Here is a 21,667-nt window from a genome sequence, read left to right as displayed (position 1 = left end):
ATAATGACCATTGTTATGTTTGGAGGAAAAAGGGTGAGGCTTGCAAGCCGAAGTACACCATCCCAACCGTGATGCACGGGGGCGGCAGCATCATGTTGTGGGGGTGCTTTGCTGCAGGAGGAACTGGTGCACTTCACAAAATAAATGGCGTCATGAGGAAGGAAAATTGTGGATATATTGAAGCAACATCTCAAGACATCAGTCAGGAAGTTAAAGCTTGGTCGCAAAGGGTCTTCCAAATGGACAATGACACCAAGCATACTTCCAAAATTGTGGCAAAATGGCTTAAGGACAACAAAGTCAAGGTATTGGAGTGGCCATCACACATCCCAGACCTCAAACCTATAGAAAATTTGTACGAACAAGGAGGCCTACATACCTGACCCAGTTACACCAGCTCTGTCAAGCGGAATGGGCCAAAATTCACCCAACTTATTTTGGGAAGCTTGTGGAAAGCTACCTGAAACATTTGCCCCAATTTCAAGGCAATGCTACCAAATACTAATTGAGTGTATGGAAACTTCTGACCCACTGTGAATGTGATGAAAGAAATAAAAGCTGAAATAAGTCATTCTCTCTACTATTATTCTGACATTTCACATTCTTTAAATAAAGTGGTGATCCTAACTGACCAAAGACAGGGAATTTGTATTAGGATTAAATGCTATGTATACAGGATCAGTTCCAATAGCATATTTACAATGTGCAGGGATACTGGAGATAAAGAGGTAGATATGTATAAGGTGTATAAGGTAAGGTGACTAGGCATCAGGATATAAACTACATGACCAAAAGTATGTAGACACCTGCTCGTCGAACATCTCATTCCAAAATCATGGGCATTAATATGAGGTTGGTCCCCCCCTTTTGCTGCTATAACAGCCTTTACTTTTCTGGGATGACTTTCCACTAGATGTTGAACATTGCTGCGGGGAGTTGCTTCCATTCAGCCACAAGAGCATTAGTGAGATCGGGCACTGATGTTGAGCGATTAGACCTGGCTCGCCATCGGTGTTCCAATTCATCCAAAAGGTTTTCGATGAGGTTGAGATCAGGGCTCTGAGCAGGCCTGTCAAGTTCTTCCGCACTGATCTCGACAAACCATTTCTGTATGGAACTCACTTTGTGCACGGGGGCATTGTCATGCTGAAGCAGAAAAGGGCCTTCCCCAAATTGTTGCTACAAAGTTGGAAGCACAGAATCGTCTAGAATGTCATTGTATGCTGTAGCGTGAAGATTTCCCTTCACTGGAACTAAGGGCCCGAACCATGAAAAACAGCCCCAGACCATTATTCCTCCTCCAACTAAATTTACAGTTGGCGCTATGCATTCGGGGAGGTAGCGTTCTCCTGGCATCCGCCAAACCCAGATTGGTCCGTTGGACTGCCTGATGGTGAAGCATGATTCATCACTCCAGAGAATGTCTTTCCACTGTACCAGAGTCCAATGGCAGCGAGCTTTACACCACTCCAGCCGACACTTGGCATTGCGCATGGTGATCTTAGGCTTGTGTGCGACTGCTCGGCCATGGAAACCCATTTCATGAAGCTCCCAAAGAACAGTTCTTGTGCTGAGGTTGCTTCCAGAGGCAGTTTGGAACTCAGTAGTGAGTGTTGCAACCAAGGACAGACTATTTTTACTCACTTCAGTCCCGTTCTGTTAGCTTGTGTGGCCTACCACTTTGCGGCTGAGACTTTGTTCCTCCTAGATGTTTCCACTTCACAGTAACAGCACTTACAGTTGATCGGAGCAGCTCTAGCAGGGCAGAAATTTGACGAACTGACTTGTTGGAAAGGTGGCATCCAATGACGGTGCCACGTTGAAAGTCACTGAGCTCTTCAGTAAGGCCATTCTACTGCAATGTTTGTCTATGGAGATCACATGGCTGTGTGCTTGATTTGGCTGAAATAGCCGATTCCACTCATTTGAAGGGGTGTTATGTGTGTGTGAGCAAATTATGTGTGTGTGTGTGTGTGTGTGTGTGTGTGTGTGTGTGTGTGTGTGTGTGTGTGTGTGTGTGTGTGTGTGTGTGTGTGTGTGTGTGTGTGTGTGTGTGTGTGTGTGTGTGTGTGTGTGTGTGTGTGTGTGTGTGTGTGTGTTCAGTGGGAGTGTGTGTGTGTAGAGTCTTGTGAGGGTGCTTAGAGTCAGTACAAAAATAAAACTGTCAATGCAGATAGTCTGTGTAGCCATTTTGTTAGCTGTTTAGCAGTCTTATGGTTTGGGGATAGAAGCTGTTCAGGAGCCTGTCGGACTTGTTGCTCCAGTACCGCTTGCCATGTGGAAGCAGAGACAATAGTCTATGGCTTTTCATCAACTTTTCTTCACTGTGTTTTAATAAATAATAAATATTGTGTGGTAATGTATTGTGTTGTGTATCCTCAGTCCCTGTGTCAGTCAATGAGACCGTTGACGTGTGTAAACATTTCACCAACCTGTGTTTGAACGGCCGCTGTATCCCCACCCCGACCAGCTACCGCTGTGAATGTAACATGGGCTACAGGCAGGACGTACGCGGGGAGTGTATTGGTAAGCCCACTGCAGTTATTACAGTTAGGAAAATCATATACTGTACTGCCATCTTCTGACCACACAGAACTTCTCTGGTAGATGTAAAACACAATAGCATTCATTCTTTAACCTGTTTTAACACGTATGGGAGTGTTCAGATTTGTAGTTGGAGCATCCTGGGTTGCACTGATAAATGTATATTTCTTCATTGCCTCCTCTCCTCCCTCCTTCAGATGTGGATGAGTGTGTCAGCAACCCTTGTGTCAACGGAGACTGTGTCAACACACCTGGATCATACCACTGCAAGTGTCACGAAGGCTACCAGGGCACGCCCACCAAACAGGCCTGCATTGGTATGTTTCAATCACTCACCAGAACAACTACAGAACATGATCATTTTTTATGACAACAGTTGTATTGGATGGACAGACTGGGTACATTGGCCCATTGACTGACTCTGCTTGTAACAACACCACAAGGTGTCCAGAACAGAAACAGACTGGTACCTAACCTGGCTAACAGTCAAACTAAGCCTAAACACCCCTCTTCCTCCCTCCCTCCCCAGATATTGATGAGTGCATCGTGAACGGAGTGATGTGTCGTAACGGACGTTGTGTCAACACTGACGGAAGCTTCCAGTGCATTTGCAACGCTGGCTTTGAGCTCACTCCTGATGGGAAGAACTGCATAGGTGAGCTACACACATACCTTACGCTCTAACAGCATGGATTACACCTAGAGGCCTGTTACATGGTAAATACATACTGTATGTCACTAGGTTACGCTCATTTGTTTGTGGCAGAAAGCCATCGTGACAGAAAGCCTACGTGGCAGAAAGCCTAATTCACCTCTATTTCTTCAACCAGATCATGATGAGTGTGCCACCACCAACATGTGTCTCAATGGAATGTGTATCAACGAGGACGGTAGCTTCAAGTGTATCTGCAAACCTGGCTTCGCCCTGGCACCTAACGGACGTTACTGCACAGGTACGTCATCTGATATCATTTCTGGACGTGCATCCTCTCTAAAGGTTTCTTTATATCGAAATGTGATTGATTCCATGACTGTATTGCAGCCATGTGGGACAAGTACCATCATCATATCTCTCCCCTTCTCTGCTCCCTCAGACATTGATGAGTGCCAGACACCAGGCATCTGTATGAACGGACGATGTATCAATTCTGAGGGCTCCTTTCGCTGTGAGTGCCCACCAGGCCTGGCCATCGACGTGGACGGGAGAGTGTGTGTCGACACACACATGCGTACCACCTGCTACGGTGCCATCAAGATGGGCACGTGCTCGCGTCCCTTCCCTGGCGCCGTCACTAAGTCTGAGTGCTGCTGTGCCAGTCCTGAACACGGCTTCGGAGAGCCCTGCCAGCCCTGCCCTGCCCGCAACTCAGGTGACTGACTAACCTTAACCACACCAGCAAACATCATTGGTTTACATGTGCTGTCATTCACATCCTGTTAGCCTGGAATCCAAGCTGATATGCTCTGTTTCAGTATTGTTTCACTTCACAATGTTGTTCATATCAGTTCAAATTCCAGACTAAGATCCTGTAGAACTCTTCCAAATACTGCAGAAGTGATTGTTAGAATTATAATGTCAATTGTGATTTTTAGTTACACTGGATATATTAGCAGGTGACTTACAGGGGTTTTTCTTGGCTTTCAGCTGAGTTCCAGGCGGTGTGCAGCAGTGGGATTGGCATTACTGCTGACGGCAGAGGTGAGTCATGTGACTGGTGCTGTTTAATGTTAGGTCTCTGTGGTTTGGAGCTTGCCCTACAATCACTGCTAGTTATTCTGGCATTTAACAGGCCTCCCCTAACATTCCAATGCATCCCTCAGAAAGGTGTGAATTTCACTCTGAATTTCAAATCAAAGAGAGAATAAAGGAAAAGTGAAGAAAAGGAATCTGGACGTTGGAGAGAGCTTAAAGCTAAGGCTGTGGTTTGTGGTGGGTGTCTCCTCAGACATCAACGAGTGTGCCTTGGACCCTGACATCTGTCAGAACGGCATGTGTGAGAACCTGAGAGGGAGCTACCGCTGCATCTGTAACATTGGCTACGAGTCCGACTCCAGCGGCAAGAACTGCGTGGGTGAGTCCAGTCTTCCTGTATTCAATGTCTGGTGGAAAAAGCGGCAACCCAAATGAAAGTTTATCAGACCTTAAAAGTGATCTAAAGTCAAACAGAGTCCCATATTTTTCACAGCATCTGCTGTACTTTCGTGGTCTTGATGAATGAACAAAGTTAGTTTTTCAGGGTGAACCATCTTCTACATTTCAAACACTGGGGTTGATTGTTTTGGTTGGTTTGTGTTACATGTGATAAGTCAACCCTGTTGTCCTCTTATCCTCAACCTACCAGACATCAATGAGTGCCTAGTGAACCGTCTGCTGTGTGACAACGGCCTGTGTAGAAACACCCCCGGGAGTTACTCCTGCTCCTGTCCCAAAGGCTTCGTCTTCAAACCTGACTCTGAGACCTGCGAAGGTGAACACTTCATACACACACCAATGGAGAAGACACACACCTCACATTTCTAATGCCTCAATATCAGCATGCTAATGCACAACCACAGTTGAACATGCTAGGAGTATCAGAGCAGTGTTGGTATTCCCCTTTCCTTTCATTGACTAAACGTTGTAGATGTGAAATCTGCTAGATGTACATACACCTGCAACTGTTTAACACATGACAGAGTTAAATAGAACATCAGATATATGAACACGTTGGCTTATATCCTCTGTCCTTGTTGAAGTAAACACACGTCTGTCTATATCACAGGAGGTTGGCGGCACCTTAATTGGGGAGAAAAGGCTCGTGGTAATGACTGGAGCGAATCAGTGGAATGGTATCAAATACATCAAACACATGGTTTCCAGGTGTTATCTGCCATTCCATTTGCTCCGTTCCGGACGTTATTATGAGCCGTCCTCCCCTCAGCAGCCTCCACTGGTCTATATGACCCATTTAACTGGCTATTCAATGCCTTACCTAACCCTGCTCTGATCCATGTGTTTCAGATATCAACGAGTGTGAGTCCAGCCCGTGTGTCAACGGAGTCTGCCGCAACATCGCCGGGTCCTTCAACTGCGAGTGTTCCCACGGCAGCAAGCTGGACTCCACCAACACCATCTGTGTGGGTAAGAGAACGAGGCATCTATCACAACTGCCCGACTCAATCTGACACAAATGAAAACCAACGGATTCCTGAGACAAACTTCTGTCGGAGAATCATCATCAAGCAGACAGAGTGAAGTGGGATATGAGCCAAGGTTTCTAGCTTCGTAGGCCTTCTAGAATGTGTATTCTAGTCTAAATAAACAAGTCAATGTCCGCTTTGGACATCTACAGATGGTAATCAGGGATGAATCATTAGAATAAACACCAACATGAGCCAGCCTTGTCAGTCTAATAGATTCCTGTACTTTAGAATATAGTGCTGTTTTCTGTTCAAAGCAGAGTCATATACACTACCGTTCAAAAGTTTGGGGTCACTTAGAAATGTCCTTGTTTTGAAAGAAAAGCTCAACGTCAAAAGCTCAAAAGCTCAGTCTCAACGTCAACAGTGAGGAGGTGACTCCAGGATGCTGGCCTTCTAGGCAGAGTTCCTCTGTCCAGTGTCTGTGTTCTTTTGCCCATCTTAATATTTTATTTTTATTGGCCAGTCTGAGACATGGCTTTTTCTTTGCAACTCTGCCTAGAAGGCCAGCATCCTGGAGTTGCCTCTTCACTGTTGACGTTTAACTGGTGTTTTGCGGGTACTATTTAATGAAGCTGCCAGTTAAGGACTTGTGAGGGATCTGTTTCTCAAACTAGACACTCTAATGTACTTGTCCTCTTGCCCAGTTGTGCACCGGGGCCTCCTACTCCTCTTTCTTTCTGGTTAGAGCCAATTTGCGCTGTTCTGTGAAGGGAGTAATACACAGCGCTGTACGAGATCTTCAGTTTCTTGGCAATTTCTCGCATGGAATAGCCTTCATTTCTCAGAACAAGAGTAGACTGAAAGTTCTTTGTTTCTGGACATTTTGAGCCTGTAATCGAACCCACAAATGCTGATGCTCCAGATACTCAACTAGTCTGAAGAAGGCCAGTTTTATTGCTTCTTTAATCAGAACAACCGTTTTCAGCTGTGCTAACATAATTGCAAAAGGGTTTTCTAATGATCAATTAGCCTTTTAAAATGATAAACTTGGATTAGCTAACACAACGTGCCATTAGAACACAGCAGTGATGGTCTCTGATAATGGGCCTCTGTACGCCTATGTCGATATTCCATAAAAAATCTGCCGTTTCCAGCTACAATAGTCATTTACAACATTAACAATGTCTACACTGTATTTCTAATCAATTTGATGTAATTTTAATGGACAAAAAATGTGATTTTCTTTCAAAAACAAGGACATTTCTAAGTGACCCCAAAACTTTTGAACGGTAGTGTAATTAGTTCAAAGGCATGGCTCAGCGGCGAGAATGTAAATTGTGGTCTAGTTTTTGGGTGGGCCTGCGGTCTCAGGAGAACAAATTTGTTCAGACTGTGCTCTCAGTCCATTAGGACTGCCATAGCAAATTATTAAATTCAATGATGCATTTGTCTCAGTTTGGGCTGAGGTAAGATGGCAGCTGTTGAAAGGGAAAGCTGTAGTTAGTTACTTACAACAGATGGTGCTGTTGTGTTAGGAACGATTGGAGTACTGTATACCAATGATGGGCCTTTTCAGCAGGGTTCTCTTGAAGGCCTTCACTTGCTCACGTTCTCTCTCTCTTTCTTCCCTCTCTCTCCCTCCTACCTCTCTCTCTCTCTCGCTTCCCTACCCCTCTCTTCTCTCTCCCCCTCCTCCTTCTACAGACAGCATGAAGGGAACGTGCTGGCTGAACATCCAAGATGGCCGCTGTGAGGTCAACATCAATGGTGCCACGCTCAAGTCCGAGTGCTGCTCTACACTGGGAGCTGCGTGGGGCAGTCCCTGTGAACGCTGCGAGATCGGTCAGTACAAACACACACACACCTAATAAACGTAATGAAGTGTGAGGTGTGTACAGTAACTGCTGTCTCTCTCCACAGACACTGCCTGTTCTAGAGGGTTCGCTCGTATGAAGGGAGTCAACTGTGAAGGTAAGACACTAATCGACTCCCACACACACACACACACACACACACACACACACACACACACACACACACACACACACACACACACACACACACACACACACACACACAGTCAACTGTGAAGGTAGCAGACCCTCTTCTTCCCTCCCTGTGGTATTCCATTCACCCTCCCTCCCACAGAAGATGATGAGCCATAGAGCACAGTGAGTCTTGTAATATTGTCCCTATTTCCTCCCTGCAGACATCAATGAGTGTGAGGTGTTCCCGGGGGTGTGTACCAACGGGCGCTGTGTCAATACCCAGGGCTCCTTCCGCTGTGAGTGTGGCGAGGGGCTCACTCTGGACGGGAGTGGACGCACATGCGTGGGTAAGACACCACTGTCACCAACATAAACTCTGGCAGACACCATGCATTTTTATAATAACAGAAATCAGAACTGGCTATTATGTATCTTTGCTGTTGACTTCACACATATACTATATTTAAGCAATAAGGCATGAGGTGTGGTATATGGCCAATATACCACGGCTTAGGGCTCTTCTTATGCACGACGCAACGTGGAGTGCCTGGATACAACCCTTAGCCGTGTTATATTGGCCATATACCACAAACCCCTGAGTGGCCTTATTGCTGTTATAAACTGGTTACCAACATAATTAGAGAAGTAAAAATAAAGGTTTTGTCATACCCGTGGTATACGGTCTGATATACCACGGCAGTCAGCCAATCAGCATTCAGTGCTCGAACCACCCAGGTTATAATACACTATAAAATATGAATGATAACCTACATGGGAGAAAAGACATCATACAAATTTGGTGAAAACAAATATTAGCATTGTTAGAATATTGTGGCATTAGCCGTAAAGTTCTGTATGTCTGACTGTTGTCCGTCCATCTGTCTGTCCGTCAGACGTGCGCAGCGAGCAGTGCTACATGAAGTGGCACGAGGATGAGTGTGGCGAGCCGCTGCCCGGGCGCTACCGCGTGGACATGTGCTGCTGCTCCGTGGGCGCGGCCTGGGGCATTGACTGTGAGGAGTGTCCCAAGGTGGGCACCCCGGAGTACAAGGCCATCTGCCCCAGAGGACCAGGCTTCGCCAACCGAGGAGACATCCTGACTGGCAGACCCTTCTACAAAGGTAGGCACTAACACTCATTATCTAGTCTTGGTAACACTTTCATTTGCGTTGTGATAATGTAGCATTCACAACATATTCATGAAGCCTTCATGAGTATCACATAAAGAGTCCTAATCTTCTGAACACCAGTAGGTATGTTTCTTACGCTAACAGCTTCCGAGTAAAGAGCTACACACAAAACACGTACACCATTATGGCCTCACGCCAGCAGTTGCAAACCAACCACAGCATCTAATCTCGTTAACCACTAGGCATTTTTTTAGATGATGTTGATGTTTGTCCGTTGTGTTGTCCCTCCATAGATGTGAATGAGTGTAAGGTGTTCAGCGGCCTGTGCTCCCACGGAACCTGTCGCAACACCATCGGCAGCTTCAAGTGTCGCTGCAGCAGCGGCTTCGCCCTCACCATGGAGGAGAGGAACTGCACAGGTATGGAGAGAAGGGGAGAGAAAGAGAGAGGAGAGAGAGAGAGAATGATAAGGGGGGAGAGGGAGAAAATTATGTTTATTCCATAAAAAAGCATTTTAAAATCTGTATGATTAAAGCAGAAATCTATATCTTCAGTAAATATCCTTGTATATGAATTATAGTTGAAGTCGGAAGTTTACATTCACTTAGGTTGGAGTCATTAAAACTCGTTTTTCAACCACTCCACAAATTTCTTGTTAACAAACTATAGTTTTGGCAAGTCGGTTAGGACATCTACTTTGTGCATGACACAAGTCATTTTCCAACAATTGTGTACAGACAGATTATTTCACTTATAACTCACTGTATCACAATTCCAGTAGGTCAGAAGTTTACATATACTAAGTTGACTGTGCATTTAAACAGCTTGGAAAATTCCAGAAAACGATGGCATGGCTTTAGAAGCTTCTGATAGGCTAATAGACATCATTTGAGTCAATTGGAGGTGTACCTGTGGATGTATTTCAAGGCCTACCTTCAAACTCAGTGCCTCTTTGACATCATGGGAAAATCAAAAGAAATCAGCCAAGACCTAAGAAAAAAAATTGTAGACCCGCACAAGTCTGGTTCATCCTTGGGAGCAATTTCCAAACCCCTGAAGGTACCACGTTCATCTGTACAAACAATAGTACGCAAGTATAAACACCATAGGACCACGCAGCCGTCATACCGCTCAGGAAGGAGACGCGTTCTGTCTTCTAGAGATGAAGGTACTTTGGTGCGAAAAGTGCAAATCAATCCCAGAACAACAGCAAAGGACCTTGTGAAGATGCTGGAGGAAACCGGTACAAAAGTATCTATGTCCACAGTAAAACGAGTCCTATATCAACATAACCTGAAAGGCCGCTCAGCAAGGAAGAAGCCACTGCTCCAAAACAGCCATTAAAAAGCCAGACAACAGTTTGCAACTGCACATGGGGACAAAGATTGTATTTTTGGAGAAATGTTCTCTGGTGTGATGAAACAAAAATAGAACTGTTTGGCCATAATGACCATTGTTATGTTTGGAGGGAAAAGGGGGAGGCTTGCAAGCAGAAGAACACCATCCCAACCGTGAAGCTCGGGGGTGGCAGCATCATGTTGTGGGGGTACTTTGCTGCAGGAGGGACTGGTGCACTTCACAAAATAAATGGCGTCATGAGGAAGGAAAATTGTGGATATATTGAAGCAACATCTCAAGACATCAGTTAGGAAGTTAAAGCTTGGTCGCAAATGGATCTTCCAAATGGACAATGACCCCAAGCATACTTCCAAAGTTGTGGCAAAATGGCTTAAAGACAACAAAGTCAAGGTATTGGAGTGGCCATCACAAAGCCCTGACCTCAACCCGATAGAAAATTTGTGGGCAGAACTGAAAAAGTATGTGCGAGCAAGGAGGCCTACAAACCTGACTCAGTTACACCAGCTCTGTCTGGAGAAAAGGGCCAACATTCACCCAACTTATTGTGGGAAGCTTGTGGAAGGCTACCCGAAACATTTGACCCAAGTAAAACAATTTGAAGGCAATGCTACCAAATACTGATTGAGTGTATGTAAACTTCTGACCCACTGGGAATGAGATGAAAGAAATAAAAGCTGAAAGAAATCATTCTCTCTACTATTATTCTGATATTTCACATTCATAAAATAAAGTGGTGATCCTAAATGACCTAAAACAGGGAATTTTTACTAGGATTAAATGTCAGAAATTGTGAATAACTGAGTTTGAATGTATTTGGCTAAGGTGTGTGTGAACTTCCGACTTCAACTGTATGTAGTATTTGAGAATGTTTTAGGGGCAGAAAAAAATACATAGATATATATTTTTTTTTTAAACACTCCTGCTAGGCACAGACGTCAATTCAATGTCTATTCCATTGAAATGATGTAGAAACAACATTGATTCAACCAGTGTGTGCCCAGTGGGCTGTTTGTTGACACAGATTCATTTCCGCATGAGATCAGTAAAGCAATGCTGAATATTATGTTATATTATATTATTATGCTGAAAATTATATTATAATGCTGAATATTATATTTCTGTAATGTGCATTCTTCCCTCTGTCTCTCCTCCCTGCTCTGTCTCTCCTCCCTCTGTCTCTCCTCTCTCTCCTGTCTCTCCTCTCTCGCTCCTGTCTCTCCTCTCTCTCCTCCCTCCTCTTTCTCCTCCCTCCTCTGTCTCTCCTCTGTCTCTCTTCCCTCCTCTGTCTCTCCTCCCTCCTCTGTCTCTCCTCCCTCCTCTGTCTCTCCTCCCTCCTCTGTCTCTCCTCCCTCCTGTCTCTCCTCCCTCCTCTGTCTCTCCTCTGTCTCTCCTCTGTCTCTCCTCTGTCTCTCCTCACTCCTCTGTCTCTCCTCACTCCTCTGTCTCTCCTCTGTCTCTCCTCCTTCCTCCCTCCTCTGTCTCTCCTCCTTCCTCTGTCTCTCCTCTGTCTCTCCTCCCTCCTGTCTCTCCTCCCTCCTCTGTCTCTCCTCCCTCCTCTGTCTCTCCTCCCTCCTCTGTCTCTCCTCTCTCCTCTGTCTCTCCTCCCTCCTCTGTCTCTCCTCACTCCTCTGTCTCTCCTCCCTCCTCTGTCTCTCCTCACTCCTCTGTCTCTCCTCCTTCCTCTGTCTCTCCTCCTTCCTCTGTCTCTCCTCCTTCCTCTGTCTCTCCTCTGGATCTCCTCCCTCCTCTGTCTCTCCTCCCTCCTCTGTCTCTCCTCTGTCTCTCCTCCCTCCTCTGTCTCTCCTCTGTCTCTCCTCCCTCCTCTGTCTCTCCTCCCTTCTCTGTCTCTACTCCCTCCTCTGTCTCTGTGTCTCAGATATTGATGAATGCCATATCTCTCCGGACCTGTGTGGCCACGGAACCTGCGTGAACACCCCTGGCAGCTTCGAGTGTGAATGCTTCGAGGGCTATGAAAGTGGCTTCATGATGATGAAGAACTGCATGGGTGAGTCACGCCCACAAACAGACACACACTGCTCTCTAGCTGACTGGAGAGTGGGAGAACTTCCTCAGAGATCCTCTGTGCAGGTCATTTTTGACAGCTGACCTCATTGCACTCTGTCCCTCTATTGTCCTCCCTCTCTTCCTTCCTCCCCCTCTCCCCTGCAGATTTCGATGAGTGTGAGCGGAACCCTCTGCTGTGTCTAGGAGGCACCTGTCTGAACACAGAGGGGAGTTATGAGTGTGAATGTCCCCCCGGACACCAGCTTAGTCCCGATGGTTCCTCCTGCGAAGGTAGGTCATATATCCATCCACAGTGCACACTATACATTACACACACACCCACACACACCTAGAATATGAGACACTATACATCACAGTTTTCTTCTGTTTTTTACATCATCCCAAAGTCATCTGGAATGCATTTTTAAGTTAACCAGACATTAACCCCTTTTAAAAAAAATTTTTTAATTTATTTTGCCGTTATTTTACCAGGTAAGTTGACTGAGAACACATTCTCATTTACAGTAAAGACCTGGGGAATAGTTACAGGGGAGAGGAAGGGGATGATTAGGTAACCGTGATGGTATGAGGGACAACTTGGGAATTCAGCCAGGACACCGGGGTTAACACTCCTACTCCATAAAATCATCTGAAGGTATTCTACTACTTTCTATGTTGTCTACTGTGGAAGCTCGTTCTTTAGATTTAAGCTGACTGTCATGTCCTCTCTGTGTGTTTCCAGATGTGAACGAGTGCCAGCTGAGTGACAACCTGTGTAAGAACGGCCACTGTGTCAACATGGTGGGGAACTACCAGTGCTCCTGTGACACGGGCTACCAGGTTACACCAGACAGACAGGGCTGTGTGGGTGAGTGACCACTGACTGAGACATGTCATCATTTGTCTTTGGGGGGGGGGGGTGCCATACTTCAGTGTACTGAAATACCTGACATACAGTAAGTTTACAAAAATGATCATTAACAGACTTTGCTGATCACTTAGAAGCATTTTGTCATATCAGAAAAGGAAATATTTGAGTTTTGTGTGTGTGTGTGTTACTTACCTGTAATCCATCTGATTGCAGATATTGATGAGTGTACCATTATGAACGGAGGCTGTGACACACACTGTACCAACTCAGAGGGCAGCTACGAATGCAGCTGTAGTGAGGGATACGCTCTCATGCCTGACCTCAGGACCTGCGCTGGTACGTATGTCACTGGGATACACACACACACACACACACACATACACACACACACATACACACTCATGGAAAACAGTCATGTTAACACTCACTCTGTCACACCCGTGTAGATATAGATGAGTGTGAGGACAGCCCTGATATCTGTGATGGAGGCCAGTGCACCAACGTGCCTGGAGAGTACCGCTGTCTCTGCTATGATGGATTCATGGCCTCCATGGACATGAGGACCTGCATCGGTGAGACTATTCTCTTTCTCCCGCTCTCTCTGTCTCTCTCGCTCTCCCCACCTCTCTCTCGCTGTATCGCTCTCTCTGTCTCTCTCGCTCTCCCCACCTCTCTCTCTCTCTCGCTGAATCTCTCTCTCTCTGTCTCTCTCGCTCTCCCCACCTCTCTCTCGCTGTATCTCTCTCTCTGTCTCTCTCGCTCTCCCCACCTCTCTCTCTCTGTCTCGCTCTCTCTCTCCTTGACCCTGTTAGACATACTCCTCTGTCGCCTCTCCAAGACCAGTTAACTCATGTTCCTCTGTGTGTGTGTTCCTGTCTGTGTGTCCAGATGTGAATGAGTGTGAGCTGAACCCTAACATATGTCTACATGGAGACTGTGAGAACACCAAGGGATCTTTCATCTGTCACTGCCAGCTGGGGTACTTTGTTAAGAAGGGCTCCACCGGCTGCACAGGTACAGTACACGCATATGCACACAGACACACACACAGACACACACACACACACACACACAGACACACACACACACACACACACACACAGCACCGTGGGCTACACACACATACTGGTAGTAACAGCAAGGGTATTACTGTAAAACACTATCTTGGTTAGGACGCTGTCATGAAGCTTTGGTCATGTTTAACTTCCGAGTACACACTATAATGTATAAACCAGAGTACAGACTATAAGGTATAAACCAGAGTACAGACTATAAGGTATAAACCAGAGTACAGACTATAGGGTATAAACCAGAGTACAGACTATAAGGTATAAACCAGAGTACAGACTATAATGTATAAACCAGAGTACACACTATAATGTATAAACCAGGGTACAGACTATAAGGTATAAATCAGAGTACAGACTATAAGGTATAAACCAGAGTACAGACTATAATGTATAAACCAGAGTACAGACTATAAGGTATAAACCAGAGTACAGACTATAAGGTGTAAACCAGAGTACAGACTATAAGGTGTAAACCAGAGTACAGACTATAAGGTGTAAACCAGAGTACAGACTATAAGGTGTAAACCAGAGTACAGACTATAAGGTATAAACCAGAGTACAGACTATAAGGTATAAACCAGAGTACAGACTATAAGGTGTAAACCAGAGTACAGACTATAAGGTATAAACCAGAGTACAGACTATAAGGTACAAACAGAGTACAGACTATAAGGTATAAACCAGAGTACAGACTATAAGGTGTAAACCAGAGTACAGACTATAAGGTATAAACCAGAGTACAGACTATAAGGTATAAACCAGAGTACAGACTATAAGGTATAAACCAGAGTACACACTATAAGGTATAAACCAGAGTACAGACTATAAGGTATAAACCAGAGTATACACTATAAGGTGTAAACCAGAGTACAGACTATAAGGTATAAACCAGAGTACAGACTATAAGGTATAAACCAGAGTACACACTAAGGTATAAACCAGAGTACACACTATAAGGTGTAAACCAGAGTACACACTATAAGGTGTAAACCAGAGTACAGATTATAAGGTATAAACAGAGTACACACTATCAGGTATAAACCAGAGTACAGACTATAAGGTGTAAACCAGAGTACAGACTATAAGGTATAAACCAGAGTACACACTATAAGGTATAAACCAGAGTACAGACTATAAGGTATAAACCAGAGTACAGACTATAAGGTGTAAACCAGAGTATACACTATAAGGTGTAAACCAGAGTACAGACTATAAGGTATAAACCAGAGTACAGACTATAAGATATAAACCAGAGTACACACTATAAGGTTTAAACCAGAGTACAGACTATAATGTATAAACCAGAGTACAGACTATAAGGTATAAACCAGAGTATACACTATAAGGTATAAACCAGAGTACAGACTATAAGGTATAAACCAGAGTATACACTATAAGGTGTAAACCAGAGTATACACTATAAGGTATAAACCAGAGTATACACTATAAGGTATAAACCAGAGTACAGACTATAAGGTATAAACCAGAGTACAGACTATAAGGTGTAAACCAGAGTACAGACTATAAGGTATAAACCAGAGTACAGACTATAAGGTGTAAACCAGAGTACAGACTATAAGGTATAAACCAGAGTACAGACTATAAGGTATAAACCAGAGTACAGACTATAAGGTATAAACCAGAGTACAGACTATGAGGTATAAACCAGAGTACAGACTATAAGGTGTAAACCAGAGTACAGACTATAAGGTGTAAACCAGGGTACAGACTATAATGTATACAGACTTTAGGGTATAAACCAGAGTACAGACTATAAGGTATAAACCAGAGTACAGACTATAAGGTATAATCCAGAGTACAGACTATAAGGTATAATCCAGAGTACAGACTATAAGGTATAAACCAGAGTACACACTATAAAGTATAAACCAGGGTACAGACTATAAGGTATAAACCAGAGTACAGACTATAAGGTATAAACCAGAGTACACACTATAAAGTATAAACCAGAGTACAGACTATAAGGTATAAACCAGAGTACAGACTATAAAGTATAAACCAGAGTACAGACTATAAGGTATAAACCAGAGTACACACTATAAAGTATAAACCAGACTACAGACTATAAGGTATAAACCAGAGTACAGACTGTAGGTATAAACCAGAGTACAGACTATAAGGTATGAACCAGAATACACCAGAGTACAGACTATAATGTATAAACCAGAGTATACACTATAAGGTATAAACCAGAGTACACACTATAAGGTATAAACCAGCGTACAGACTATGGGGTATAAACCAGAGTACAGACTATAAGGTGTAAACCAGAGTACACACTATAAGGTATAAACCAGCGTACAGACTATGGGGTATAAACCAGAGTACAGACTATAAGGTGTAAACCAGAGTATACACTATAAGGTGTAAACCAGAGTACAGACTATAAGGTATAAACCAGAGTACAGACTATAAGGTATAAACCAGAGTACACACTATAAGGTATAAACCAGAGTACACACTATAAGGTGTAAACCAGAGTATACACTATAAGGTGTAAACCAGAGTACAGACTATAAGGTATAAACCAGAGTACAGACTATAAGGTATAAACCAGAGTACACACTATAAGGTATAAACCAGAGTACACACTATAAGGTGTAAACCGGAGTACACACTATAAGGTGTAAACCAGAGTACAGATTATAAGGTATAAACAGAGTACACACTATAAGGTATAAACCAGAGTACAGACTATAAGGTGTAAACCAGAGTACAGACTATAAGGTATAAACCAGAGTACACACTATAAGGTATAAACCAGAGTACAGACTATAAGGTATAAACCAGAGTACAGACTATAAGGTATAAACCAGAGTACACACTATAAGGTATAAACCAGAGTACAGACTATAAGGTATAAACCAGAGTACAGACTATAAGGTGTAAACCAGAGTATACACTATAAGGTGTAAACCAGAGTACAGACTATAAGGTATAAACCAGAGTACAGACTATAAGGTATAAACCAGAGTACACACTATAAGGTATAAACCAGAGTACACACTATAAGGTGCCGGTACAGACGGCCAGAGTACAGAGCGGTACCCTAAGGTATAAAGCGGCAGACGGTGACCAGAGTCGCTATAAGGTATAAACCAGAGTACACACTATAAGGTATAAACCGGCAGACGTACCAGGCGACTATAAGGTCCGAGTAACACGGCCAGAGTACAGACTATAAGGTATAAACCAGAGTACACGGGCCAGGCCCTATAAGGTATAAACCAGAGTACACTATAAGGTATAAACCAGAGTACAGACTATAAGGTAAAACCAGAGTACAGACTATAAGGTGTAAACCAGAGTACAGACTATAAGGTATAAACCAGAGTACAGACTATAAGGTGTAAACCAGAGTACAGACTATAAGGTGTAAACCAGGGTACAGACTATAATGTATACAGACTTTAGGGTATAAACCAGAGTACAGACTATAAGGTATAAACCAGAGTACAGACTATAAGGTATAATCCAGAGTACAGACTATAAGGTATAATCCAGAGTACAGACTATAAGGTATAAACCAGAGTACACACTATAAAGTATAAACCAGAGTACAGACTATAAGGTATAAACCAGAGTACAGACTATAAGGTATAAACCAGAGTACACACTATAAAGTATAAACCAGAGTACAGACTATAAGGTATAAACCAGAGTACAGACTATAAAGTATAAACCAGAGTACAGACTATAAGGTATAAACCAGAGTACACACTATAAAGTATAAACCAGAGTACAGACTATAAGGTATAAACCAGAGTACACACTATAAAGTATAAACCAGACTACAGACTATAAGGTATAAACCAGAGTACAGACTGTAGGTATAAACCAGAGTACAGACTATAAGGTATGAACCAGAATACACCAGAGTACAGACTATAATGTATAAACCAGAGTATACACTATAAGGTATAAACCAGAGTACACACTATAAGGTATAAACCAGAGTACAGACTATAAGGTATAAACCAGAGTACAGACTATAAGGTGTAAACCAGAGTACACACTATACGGTATAAACCAGCGTACAGACTATGGGGTATAAACCAGAGTACAGACTATAAGGTATAAACCAGAGTACAGACTATAAGGTATAAACCAGAGTACAGACTATAAGGTATAAACCAGAGTACAGGCTATAAGGTGTAATCCAGGGTACAGACTATAAGGTATGAACCAGAATACACCAGAGTACAGACTATAATGTATAAACCAGAGTATACACTATAAGGTATAAACCAGAGTACACACTATAAGGTATAAACCAGAGTACACACTATAAGGTGTAAACCAGAGTACACACTATAAGGTGTAAACCAGAGTACAGATTATAAGGTATAAACAGAGTACACACTATAAGGTATAAACCAGAGTACAGACTATAAGGTGTAAACCAGAGTACAGACTATAAGGTATAAACCAGAGTACACACTATAAGGTATAAACCAGAGTACAGACTATAAGGTATAAACCAGAGTACAGACTATAAGGTATAAACCAGAGTACACACTATAAGGTATAAACCAGAGTACAGACTATAAGGTATAAACCAGAGTACAGACTATAAGGTGTAAACCAGAGTATACACTATAAGGTATAAACCAGAGTACACACTATAAGGTGTAAACCAGAGTACAGACTATAAGGTATAAACCAGAGTACAGATTATAAGGTATAAACAGAGTACACACTATAAGGTATAAACCAGAGTACAGACTATAAGGTATAAACCAGAGTACACACTATAAGGTGTAAACCAGAGTACAGACTATAAGGTATAAACCAGAGTACAGATTATAAGGTATAAACAGAGTACACACTATAAGGTATAAACCAGAGTACAGACTATAAGGTGTAAACCAGAGTACAGACTATAAAGTATAAACCAGAGTACACACTATAAGGTATAAACCAGAGTACAGACTATAATGTATAAACCAGAGTACAGACTATAAGGTATAAACCAGAGTATACACTATAAGGTATAAACCAGAGTACAGACTATAAGGTATAAACCAGAGTATACACTATAAGGTGTAAACCAGAGTACACACTATAAGGTATAAACCAGAGTATACACTATAAGGTATAAACCAGAGTACAGACTATAAGGTATAAACCAGAGTACAGACTATAAGGTGTAAACCAGAGTACAGACTATAAGGTATAAACCAGAGTACAGACTATAAGGTGTAAACCAGAGTACAGACTATAAGGTGTAAACCAGGGTACAGACTATAATGTATACAGACTTTAGGGTATAAACCAGAGTACAGACTACAAGGTATAAACCAGAGTACAGACTATAAGGTATAATCCAGAGTACAGACTATAAGGTATAATCCAGAGTACAGACTATAAGGTATAAACCAGAGTACACACTATAAAGTATAAACCAGAGTACAGACTATAAGGTATAAACCAGAGTACAGACTATAAGGTATAAACCAGAGTACACACTATAAAGTATAAACCAGAGTACAGACTATAAGGTATAAACCAGAGTACAGACTATAAAGTATAAACCAGAGTACAGACTATAAGGTATAAACCAGAGTACACACTATAAAGTATAAACCAGAGTACAGACTATAAGGTATAAACCAGAGTACACACTATAAAGCATAAACCAGACTACAGACTATAAGGTATAAACCAGAGTACAGACTGTAGGTATAAACCAGAGTACAGACTATAAGGTATGAACCAGAATACACCAGAGTACAGACTATAATGTATAAACCAGAGTATACACTATAAGGTATAAACCAGAGTACACACTATAAGGTATAAACCAGAGTACAGACTATAAGGTATAAACCAGAGTACAGACTATAAAGTGTAAACCAGAGTACACACTATAAGGTATAAACCAGCGTACAGACTATGGGGTATAAACCAGAGTACAGACTATAAGGTATAAACCAGAGTACAGACTATAAGGTATAAACCAGAGTACAGACTATAAGGTATAAACCAGAGTACAGGCTATAAGGTGTAATCCAGGGTACAGACTATAAGGTATAAACCAGAGTACAGACTATAAGGTGTAAACCAGAGTATACACTATAAGGTGTAAACCAGAGTACAGACTATAAGGTATAAACCAGAGTACAGACTATAAGGTATAAACCAGAGTACACACTATAAGGTATAAACCAGAGTACACACTATAAGGTGTAAACCAGAGTACAGACTATAAGGTATAAACCAGAGTACAGATTATAAGGTATAAACAGAGTGCACACTATAAGGTATAAACCAGAGTACAGACTATAAGGTGTAAACCAGAGTACAGACTATAAGGTATAAACCAGAGTACACACTATAAGGTATAAACCAGAGTACAGACTATAAGGTATAATCCAGAGTACAGACTATAAGGTATAATCCAGAGTACAGACTATAAGGTATAAACCAGAGTACACACTATAAAGTATAAACCAGAGTACAGACTATAAGGTATAAACCAGAGTACAGACTATAAGGTATAAACCAGAGTACACACTATAAAGTATAAACCAGAGTACAGACTATAAAGTATAAACCAGAGTACAGACTATAAGGTATAAACCAGAGTACACACTATAAAGTATAAACCAGAGTACAGACTATAAGGTATAAACCAGAGTACACACTATAAAGTATAAACCAGACTACAGACTATAAGGTATGAACCAGAATACCCCAGAGTACAGACTATAATGTATAAAACAGAGTATACACTATAAGGTATAAACCAGAGTACACACTATAAGGTATAAACCAGAGTGCAGACTATAAGGTATAAACCAGAGTATACACTATAAGGTATAAACCAGAGTACAGACTATAAGGTATAAACCAGAGTATACACTATAAGGTGTAAACCACAGTACACACTATAAGGTATAAACCAGAGTATACACTATAAGGTATAAACCAGAGTACAGACTATAAGGTATAAACCAGAGTACAGACTATAAGGTGTAAACCAGAGTACAGACTATAAGGTATAAACCAGAGTACAGACTATAAGGTGTAAACCAGAGTACAGACTATAAGGTGTAAACCAGGGTACAGACTATAATGTATACAGACTTTAGGGTATAAACCAGAGTACAGACTATAAGGTATAAACCAGAGTACAGACTATAAGGTATAATCCAGAGTACAGACTATAAGGTATAATCCAGAGTACAGACTATAAGGTATAAACCAGAGTACACACTATAAAGTATAAACCAGAGTACAGACTATAAGGTATAAACCAGAGTACAGACTATAAGGTATAAACCAGAGTACAGACTATAAAGTATAAACCAGAGTACAGACTATAAGGTATAAACCAGAGTACACACTATAAAGTATAAACCAGAGTACAGACTATAAGGTATAAACCAGAGTACACACTATAAAGTATAAACCAGACTACAGACTATAAGGTATAAACCAGAGTACAGACTGTAGGTATAAACCAGAGTACAGACTATAAGGTATGAACCAGAATACACCAGAGTCCAGACTATAATGTATAAACCAGAGTATACACTATAAGGTATAAACCAG

At 42.3% G+C, this 21,667-nt stretch overlaps 1 protein-coding gene across 1 annotated transcript in view; it reads left to right on the top strand.

Moving 5' to 3' along the window:
• LOC106573567 (fibrillin-2) overlaps positions 1 to 21,667 on the top strand; it is a 112,626-nt gene that overhangs the window by 66,259 nt on the left and 24,700 nt on the right. The window contains exons 12-31 of the mRNA XM_014148716.3: positions 2,383 to 2,526; positions 2,742 to 2,861; positions 3,074 to 3,199; positions 3,375 to 3,497; positions 3,639 to 3,914; positions 4,190 to 4,243; positions 4,491 to 4,616; positions 4,887 to 5,012; positions 5,546 to 5,665; positions 7,372 to 7,509; positions 7,588 to 7,638; positions 7,877 to 8,002; positions 8,549 to 8,776; positions 9,079 to 9,204; positions 12,021 to 12,149; positions 12,314 to 12,439; positions 12,891 to 13,016; positions 13,233 to 13,355; positions 13,466 to 13,591; positions 13,908 to 14,033. Coding sequence (XP_014004191.3) covers positions 2,383 to 2,526; positions 2,742 to 2,861; positions 3,074 to 3,199; positions 3,375 to 3,497; positions 3,639 to 3,914; positions 4,190 to 4,243; positions 4,491 to 4,616; positions 4,887 to 5,012; positions 5,546 to 5,665; positions 7,372 to 7,509; positions 7,588 to 7,638; positions 7,877 to 8,002; positions 8,549 to 8,776; positions 9,079 to 9,204; positions 12,021 to 12,149; positions 12,314 to 12,439; positions 12,891 to 13,016; positions 13,233 to 13,355; positions 13,466 to 13,591; positions 13,908 to 14,033 — 2,640 coding nt within the window. The remainder of the gene's footprint in view (positions 1 to 2,382; positions 2,527 to 2,741; positions 2,862 to 3,073; positions 3,200 to 3,374; positions 3,498 to 3,638; positions 3,915 to 4,189; positions 4,244 to 4,490; positions 4,617 to 4,886; positions 5,013 to 5,545; positions 5,666 to 7,371; positions 7,510 to 7,587; positions 7,639 to 7,876; positions 8,003 to 8,548; positions 8,777 to 9,078; positions 9,205 to 12,020; positions 12,150 to 12,313; positions 12,440 to 12,890; positions 13,017 to 13,232; positions 13,356 to 13,465; positions 13,592 to 13,907; positions 14,034 to 21,667) is intronic.

The sequence above is a fragment of the Salmo salar genome, chromosome 16 (assembly GCF_965601325.2).
Source record: "Salmo salar chromosome 16, fSalSal1, whole genome shotgun sequence".
Taxonomy (NCBI): Eukaryota; Metazoa; Chordata; class Actinopteri; order Salmoniformes; family Salmonidae; genus Salmo; species Salmo salar.
This window is presented reverse-complemented; position numbering and strand designations above follow the sequence as displayed.